General features: G+C 41.6%; 1 protein-coding gene across 1 annotated transcript in view; it reads left to right on the top strand.

Moving 5' to 3' along the window:
• LOC145411743 (carboxypeptidase A4-like) overlaps window positions 1-6,978 on the top strand; it is an 8,752-nt gene extending 1,774 nt beyond the window's left edge. The window contains exons 2-5 of the mRNA XM_080281738.1: window positions 208-358; window positions 2,558-2,724; window positions 3,458-3,542; window positions 6,551-6,978. Of these exons, the coding sequence (XP_080137864.1) occupies window positions 208-358; window positions 2,558-2,724; window positions 3,458-3,542; window positions 6,551-6,723 (576 nt within the window). The 3' untranslated portion in view covers window positions 6,724-6,978. The remainder of the gene's footprint in view (window positions 1-207; window positions 359-2,557; window positions 2,725-3,457; window positions 3,543-6,550) is intronic.
• Window positions 6,979-10,000: the final 3,022 nt, after the last annotated feature.

The following is a 10,000-nucleotide window of genomic DNA, read 5'->3' as shown; positions in this document are numbered from 1 at the left end:
TCTCTGTTTATCTATCCACCAAAGCATCAAGCATCCATCCACCCACCCATTCATCCATCCTTCCATCCATCCATCCATCAATCCTTCTCTCTGTTTATCCACCAAACCATCAAGCATCCATCCACCCATCCATCCATCCATCAATCTTTCTCTCTGTTTATCCACCAAACCATCAAGCATCCATCCACCCATCCATCCATCCATCAGGACCGTCTCTGGCGCAAGAACCGGAACAGGAACCCCAACGACACCTGCTACGGCGTCGATCTGGGCCAGAACTACGACGACGGGCTCGATCTGGGCCGGTACTACGACGACGGGTACAGGACCGAAGACAGCTGCAGCAAGAACTACGAGGGTGAGTTGGGGGGAGGCTCACCCTTCCACCAAACTTCATTGAAATTCACTGAGAACTTCTGGAAATATCGTCGGGACAAATAGAGAGACATATAAACACAGGTGAATGTATAACCTCCTCCAACTTCGTGGGCGGAGGTAACAATGAACAAGTTACTCCACGGGTGAAAGAAAACGGAGCGGAGAGGCATTCTATCAAAGGCAGTGACAAATAGCGGAGGGTAACGTCATTAAAAACCACAAATATCTCACCAAATACTCACCCTAGCGGCCCCAGTCTGTAACATCTACTGCACAAGTTCACCCTAGTCACGAAGAATCACTGTCAGCCTCCATATCCAACGAAGAATTAACGAAAAACGCGATTATTCTGGACCGTCTCACTGCACACACATCGGTATGAGTGTAAACAAATTATGAGCAATAGATCATCAAAAGTAATACTGAAACTTTATCTAGCATTAGTAAGGCCACATTTAGACTACGCAGTACAATTTTGGTGTCCTTACTATAGAATGGATATTAATTCGTTAGAAAATGTACAGAGAAGAATGACAAAAATGATACATGACGTCCGGAACCTGTCATATGAAGACAGACTGAAAAGATTAAGTCTGCATTCGCTAGAGAGGCGTAGAGTAAGGGGAGACTTAATTGAGGTGTTTAAGTGGATGAAGGGTATAAATAAGGGAGATATTAGCAAGGTACTTAAAGTGAGCATACAGGTTAGAACGAGAAGTAATGGTTTCAAACTAGAAAAATTCCGTTTCAATAAGGAAATAGGTAGAAACTGATTTGGTAATAGAGTAGTAGACGAATGGAATAAGCTACCTAGGAAAGTAGTTGCTGCCTCTTCCATTGAGAGTTTCAAGCATAGGCTAGATAAGCATATAACAAATAAGGGGTGGCTATAGAAAAAAGAAAATCTTATAGCCAATACTAATTCATAATTTTTCCTTTTCAGGTTACACTATGATAGTCTCTATTCTCCTTTCACACTTTCCTGTAAAATGTCCACGCCAGTGTGGTGCTCTTTCTGACTTTTTCCTGCCGGCTTCGGCTGGAGGGTTTGGAGGGCGGGGAAAAGCCTTCTTCTTTGCTATCCTTATCTCATTCTAGTAGTTCAGCTACTCTTCTAGGAGCTGCCTAGCATGGGCCAACCGGCCTACTGCAGTTATCCTCTCCTTATGTTCTTATGTTCGAAAGCGTTAACAATGTAATGTATTTCACCATCAAAATTAATATACAGAGGTAATTTTTAAACATATTTTTCACTAAACATAATAAACTGAAATTAATTTATGGATCCATTCGCCAAGTAAAAGAATTTCGTAACAAACAAAACGAACGAGTGATTTTGTGGTAAACGTTTCAAAATCACGCGTTCGTTTCAGCCTTGTGCTTTATAAAATTCATCAATATAATTACTCATTTTAGCATCATTTGGCATATGCATCAAAAAATTAATTGTAATTTAGTTTATTTAGTGACCAATGTGTTTAAAAATTACCTCTGTGAATAATTTTGTTAGCGAAAAAGAAAAATAATTAACTTCCTAACGCTTTCGAACGTCCCGCAGGTTTATTTACATTCCCGTGTCGGTGTGTGTGGTGGGGTGGTCCAGAATTATCGCGTTTTTCGTTAATTATTCGGTAGGTATGGAGGCTGACAGTGATTCTTCGTGACTAGGATGAATCTGTGCAATAGATGTTACAAACTGGGGCCGCTAGGGTGAGTATTTGGTGAGATATTTCGAATTTAAATGTCATCACTCCCGCCATTTGTCACTGGCTTTACCTGAATCCCTGTCCGCTGCAAGGCTTTTATATCTGTTAACACACACACACACACACAGACACACACACACACGCAGGCAGAGCACAATACTTTATTATTATATGTTGTAGCTCTCTCTCTCTCTCTCTCTCTCTCTCTCTCTCTCTCTTACAAATTGCGTTAACAGTATTGAATTATGATTAAATTCTCACTACTGCTCGAGGTAAGACAATGATTGACAGGAGACAGCTACTCTCTCTCTCTCTCTCTCTCTCTCTCTCTCACAACATATATATTCTTTTAATTTTTATCTTAGTACTCAACACCACACAAGTCTTCCTATCACCTCATCCTCAGCGATTTATTTCCCATCTTCCATCTTCACTAACCCCTCAAATAACCCCCTCTCTCGCCCCCCCCCCAGGCCCCACGGGGTTCTCAGAGCTGGAGACGCAAGCAGTGAGGGATTATATCAATGAATTACAAAGTACAAGGAATTTGGCAGCTTTCTTCACCATCCACTCATACCTTCAGCTGTGGCTGTATGCGTATGGCTGGAGTGGAGAGTCGGTGCCGGAGGAGCCTGAAGTGGTACGTACACAGAATTACGTACATGGATATATACGTACATACATGCATAATATATACACATACACACTGCCTCCAACAATACCTTAGTGGACACACACACACACACACACACACACACACACACACACACACACACACACACACACACACACACTACCTCACAAACAGTACCTCAGTGGACACACACACACACACACACACACACACACACACACACACACACACACACACACGTACATACATACATACATACACACTACATTATTACTGTTCACTTTATTTACCTCATAATTCGGCCAGGAAGATATCAGCTCCCAAACGGTTGAGATTTGGACTCATGTTGGTGCTTTGTTGATAGATAAATAGATAGACAGATAGATAGATAGAGCAACAATGGTCCATTACTTAACATTCTGAGCTTGCACGTGTAGGGAAAAGATTTGTATATATTAAAATTATGTGAGAGGGAGAGGGAGGCCGAGGATGAGATGGAGCGATGGAGCGGAGAGGTATATGAGAGAGGGGGGGGCGGTGTGATGTGAGCTGGGAGCAGGGCAGTGAAATGGCGTTGGACAGGGCGACATGGAGGTGATTTGTTTGTGGCCACCCCTTACTGGATCTAGGCGTCTGGCAATAGATGGATGGAAAATGATGTGTTATTGGCTCTCGTGCTGTCGATAGGCGATGAATGAAGGCTCCTGTGTGTATATTTGATTTTTCTTCTTTTTTTCAGAGTCGTGTTGCTCAGATTGGAGTTAACGCGACTGAGTCAGTACACAACACACAGTATAGGGTTGGTTCCTTCTACAACCTTGTACGTAAGTAGTGGTAGTAGTAGTAGTAGTGGTGGTAGTAGTTGTGGTAGTGGTGGTGGTGGTAGTAGTTGTGGTAGTGGTGGTGGTGGTAGTAGTGGTAGTGGTAGTGGTGGTGGTGGTAGTAGTAGTAAAAAAAATATGGATAATAATAATAATAATAATAATAATAATAATAATAATAAAAGTAGGAGCATCGTTGTAGATCTTAGTACTAACATAATAATAACAAAAATAGAAATAATAATAATAATAATAATAATAATAATAATACGGTAATAATAATAATAATAATAATAATAATAATAACATTATTATTATTATTATTATTATTATTATTATCTGTCTATCTCTCTATCTGTCTATATCAGTAAATCTATCCATCAATCAATCTATGCCCAGTTTTCTACTTTTGTCTATCTATCCATCAATCCATCTATCTATCTGTCTGTCTATCTATCTATATATCTATCAATCTATCTATCTATCTATCCATCCATCAATCAATCAATCAATCTATCTATATATCTATCAATCTCTCTATCTATCCATCTGTTTATCTATCCATCAGTCTATCTATCAATCCGTATCTACCAGTAAATCTATCCATCCATCTATCATTCTATCTATACCCATTTCTGTATGTGTCTGTCTGTCTGTATATCTATCTATCAAACCATCTGTCTATCTGTTTATCAGTTAATCTATCCATCAATCACCTATACCCAGATGTCTACACATCTCTGTCTGTTCATCAGTCCATCAATCCGTCTATCTACCCATCCATCTATCTGTCTATCTATCTATCCATCTATCTACCAGTAAATATATCAGTCCGTCAATCTATCTATCAGCCCACTTCTTCACGTGTCTTTATCTATCTTTATGTATGTATCTATCTACCTGTCTATCTGCCAGTAAATATATCTATCCGTCAATCTATCTGTCAGGCCACTTCTTCACGTGTCTTTATCTATCTTTCAACTCTTAATTCTTTCAATAATAACTTTAATAAGTCATCTTTCATTCCCCCACTAAAATCTTCAGATGGCAATATAACAAATGACCCACGTGGGAAATCAGATATCTTTGCTAGTACCTTTGCAAGAAACTCTACCATAGATGATACCAGCCAGGATGTCTCAGTACTGGAACTTGATTCTCCCGAAATTGCCCCACTTAAAATACAGACAAGATTCGTAAAATCCATCCTAGACAATTTACCTACCAACAAAGCTCCAGGCCCAGATGGAATTCCGCCAATTGTTTTGAAAAAGTGTTCCCTGAACTTGCCTCAGTCCTAGCCAAATTATTCAGACTATGCATAGGTACTTCTTTACTCCCAAATTCATGGAAAAAAGCCAATATCCACCCAGTTCCGAGGAAAGGAAGTTCGTCTGACCCCTCCAATTACAGACCAATAGCCGTCACATCTTCTCTTGGTAAGGTATTTGAAACTTTAATTAATAAGCATATTGTTAAACATTTTGAATCCAACAACTTAATTAATGATAGACAATACGGTTTTCGCCAAGAAAGATCCACCATTGACATACTCAATCTCTTAACTCATACCATCCATCAATCAATTGATCTTTTTGGAGAAACTCATGCAGTAGCTCTTGATATCTCTAAAGCTTTCGACAGAGTATGGCACCGTTCCCTGCTGTCCAAACTCCCTTGCTATGGACTAACGTCTTTTGTTCCTTTGATTTCGTCTTATCTTAGTGACAGGAAAATAAGAGTAAAAGTAGATGATGTAAATTCGAATTTCCACTCAGTTAACCCCGGCGTGCCGCAGGGATCAGTTCTGGCGCCAACCCTATTTCTGGTTCATATTAATGATCTCTTATCTGTCACTCGCAATCCCGTTCACTCATATGCAGATGACTCAACACTACATAGTTCATTCACACTCAGACATCCATTTACAAAGTCTAATATCTCTACCTCTCAACTCAGTACAGCCATCTCCATAAATCAAGATCTAGCTACAATCAGTGAATGGGGACAAAACAACCTTGTCTCTTTTAATGCTAGTAAAACTAAATATATACAGTTTACTAATAGACAGATATTGCCAGACTCGTACATTACCTTCAGTGCTACTAATATTCCCATCTCCAAAAGTATTGAAATTCTTGGTGTCTCACTCAACAGTGCCCTCAGCTGGACCTCTCATGTCAGATCACTTGCTAAAACCGCCTCAAAGAAACTTGGATTATTGTACAGAGTCCGTAACTTCTTCGCCGATGAGCAGTTAGCTATAATTTATGAGTCATGTGCGCTCTCAGCTTGAGTATTGCTCACCCTTGTGGAATGGTTGTGGAGAGGTTGCATTAAGACAACTAGACAAAATTCAGAATAAAGCTGTTAGAATCATTAACAACCCTGCCATTACATATAAACTACCTCCCCTGCAAGTAAGAAGGAATGTTGCCTCCCTTGCATTATTTTACAGATATTTTTTTGGCAAATGCTCAGACGAAGTTGCGTCCATGGTGCCACCTCTCCATGCCTTCCCTCGTGCTACACGGGCATCTGGTAGCGCTCACGACTGGAATGTCACTCAACCATATTGCAGAACTTCTGCCTATCAGAATTCTTTCATTCCCCGAACTACATCTCTCTGGAACTCGCTTCCCCAGAGTTGTTTTCCTCCAAATTTCAACCCACAACTGTTCAAGTCTAACTGTTACAGATATTTTATGAATAGAGGACACCAGTAATCTGGTGTATGGATTATTTTTTTTTCCCCATTTGTTTTTCCTTCCTCCGTTCTGTTATTTAAAAAAAAAAAATTGTCTATCTATATATCTGTCTGTCTATCTGCCAGTAAATATATCCATCCGTCAATCTATCTATCAGCCCAGTTTTTCACGTGTCGTTATCTATCTTTATCTATCTGTCTGTCTATCTGCCAGTAAATATATCTATCCGTGAATCTATCTGTCAGGCCACTTCTTCACGTGTCTTTCTGTTTATTAATATGTATGTATCTATCTGTCTATCAGAGCCAGTGTTCGGCCTGTCGATAGATTGGAGTTACAGCAGAGGCGTAATCTATTCCTACGTTCTGGTGCTACGGGATAAGGACGAATATGGCATCCTCTTGCCCCTCACCCAAATTGTCCCTACTGGGGAAGAAACCTGGGCAGGCCTGATCGCCGCTGTTATGGCCATTTAGAGAGAGAGAGAGAGAGAGAAAGACAGAGAGAGAGTGAGAGTGGGGGGGGGGGACACTGGTATGATAAGAATACTGCATAGGAGAAATGAGAGGGAGAGCAGATAGAATTTAGAGAGAATCCTTTGTGACAGAAATATAAATTAGAAAAGGAGAAACAGAGAGAGAGATAGACATGAGAAAATGCTGAGAGAGAGAGAGAGAGAGAGAGAGAGAGAGAGAGAGAGAGAGAGAGAGAGAGAGAGAGAGAGAGAGAGAGAGAGAGAGAGAGAGAGAGAGAGAGACAGGGAGAACACTAAACAATAAAAACTATATATATATTGTCAAGTCTCGCTACTAACATTCCAAGTCTTGTTAATCTCAATAAATCTAACATGTAACACTAACCTGTCACAATCCTCAAACATCATCTAAGAAATAACATCTAATATCTAACAGTATAGCATCATCTAACATCATCTGAATCATCAAACATCAAAGTCTAAGCATCTAATCTAACAAACATCAAACTAACACTGTCGCTATCATTTAACATCATCAGTAATCTAACGTCTAACACTTATTATCCCATCACTATCACCTATCATCATCAAACTTATCCATCAGTAACATCTAACTAAGCTATTACTATAATCTGCTCCTCTAACATCATCAGGAATCTAACATCTAACACTTACTAATCAATCAAGAGGTCTCACCTGTATGGGATCCTCGTCGCATCCCCCGGGCTCCTATGACCCGTTTAGCTTTGAGAGAGAGAGAGAGAGAGAGAGAGAGAGAAGAGATGGGGAGGCGGTGGCTCAATCGGTAGAGAGGTGGCCTGCAGTCCTAACGGACCCAGGTTCGAATCCCGGCTGGGGCAGGGAACAGTTTAAGGATTTGAATTTCATTAAATCAGGCTTTACTGATCTACCAGAAGACCCGCCGACATGTCGTAAAAATACCCTCGCTAATCAAGAGGTCTCACCTGTATGGGATCCTCGTCGCATCCCCCGGGCTCCTATGACCCGTTTAGCTTTGAGAGAGAGAGAGAGAGAGAGAGAGAGAGAAAGAGAGAAGAGATGGGGAGGCGGTGGCTCAATCGGTAGAGAGGTGGCCTGCAGTCCTAACGGACCCAGGTTCGAATCCCGGCTGGGGCAGGGAACAGTTTAAGGATTTGAATTTCATTAAATCAGGCTTTACTGATCTACCAGAAGACCCGCCGACATGTCGTAAAAATACCCTCGCTAATACCAATACACCAGTCCTGTATGAGACAGCCCTAGCATGTATTCAATATGGACGGTGGGTGTTAGCGCCGAAGTGGTGACATGTAGAGGTGTATGGTATGTAGGAGGACTGCTGGGCCTTGATAGCAGGCTGTGAAGCCTATGCCCAGAGTCGGACATATAAAAAAAAAAAAAAAAAAAAATAGGCGAAGAGGCAGAGGAAGAGAGGATAGAAATGAGAGGAAGATGGAGGAAAATAAAAGAGCTAGGGAAGGAGATGGAAAGAGTGAGAAACAGAGGAGGCAAGATAAAGAAGAAATAAAGAGAGGGAAAGAGAAATACAAGAACCAGAAAATAAAGAACTAGAAATCCAAGTGCATTAAAACGTCGTCTCAGTGCTTCAAAATTTGATAATAATAATAATAATAATAATAATAATAATAATGGGACTGTAGCTGCCATAGCCAGTCCCTGCTGTGCACCTCTGCTAACACTGTTGTCTGACACAAGTTAGATTTTTTGTACAAACTCCAAACCCGTTGGTCTACCTGCACCACAAATTATACACACCTGCTGCACGACCACACAAACTATACACACCTGCTGCACGACCACACAGACTATACACACCTGCTGCACGACCACACAAACTATACACACCTGCTGCACGACCACACAAACTATATACACCTGCTGCACGACCACACAAACTATATACACCTGCTGCACGACCACACAAACTATACACACCTGCTGCACGACCACACAAACTATACCCACCTGCTGCACGACCACACAAACTATATACACCTGCTGCACGACCACACAAACTATACACACCTGCTGCACGACCACACAAACTATACACACCTGCTGCACGACCACACAAACTATACACACCTGTGCACGACCACACAAACTATGCACACCTGGTGGAGGACCACAGAAACTATACACACCTGCTGCACGACCACACAAACTATACACACCTGTGCACGACCACACAAACTATACACACCTGCTGCACGACCACACAAACTATACACACCTGCTGCACGACCAGACAAACTTTTCACACCTGCTGCACGACCACACAAACTATACACACCTGCTGCACGACCACACAAACTATACACACCTGCTGCACGACCACACAAACTATACACACCTGCTGCACGACCACACAAACTATACACACCTGCTGCACGACCACATAAATTATACACACCTGGTGCAGGACTAGACAACACCTGTAGGACCAACAAGTGCCTCATTTAGGTGTTGGTCTGTCTTGTCTGTAAGACCAATTGTATGTAGGACCAATTGTACGTTAGACCAATTGTATGTAAGACCAGTTGTATGTAAGACCAATTGTATGTAAGACCAGTTGTATGTAAGACAAATTGTATGTAAGACCAATTGAAAAGTGTGGCAATGTGGCGGGTCCCAAACATCCTAAGGTGACGCATCAATCACCTTCACATTCGTCCATATTCGTGTATTTATTTGTATTGTTTTGGGGTAAATTGAGGTGGGAAATTCACGATCTGTGGACATTTTTAGACCTATGACCTTGAATAGTAGGTCAAGGTCACTGAAACAGGGTCAGTGTATTGGGGTCAGGTGCTGTACATCCTCATTAAGTATGGTGAAAATAGGAGACGAAAAGTGACGGAACAATAATCATCATCATCATCATCCGGACCTCCTTTCCCACCCAAGGGCAGGGTGAGGAGTAGCAATGTCCAGACAGCCCAAAATTGCCCAATCCAATGGGCCACGCTCCCATTCACTCATCATTCAAGCCCCCGGAATCCTGGCTCTATCGGATACGCCAAAAACATTCACCACGTTCTGTAGCTTCACATATCGTATCCGACAGAGTCAATCTAGACGCTGCCACGTTAAAAAGGGGTGCCAAAAATCCCTGATAATGCATATCTCCTCACAAAACTCTTCCAGCCAGCTCGATCTCCTGTCAGTTCCCTAGCCTCACAGACTTCCAAACCTCTCTTCCTCACACATTCATCCACCATATCTCTCCACCTTCTTGGCCTATCTCGCCTCCTCCC

Source organism: Coenobita brevimanus, chromosome 11 (genome assembly GCF_032717465.1).
Source record: "Coenobita brevimanus isolate Jiangsu-jjx chromosome 11, ASM3271746v2, whole genome shotgun sequence".
NCBI lineage: Eukaryota > Metazoa > Arthropoda > Malacostraca > Decapoda > Coenobitidae > Coenobita > Coenobita brevimanus.
Note: the sequence above shows the minus strand (reverse complement) of the source record. Positions and strands in the feature narration are given on the sequence as shown.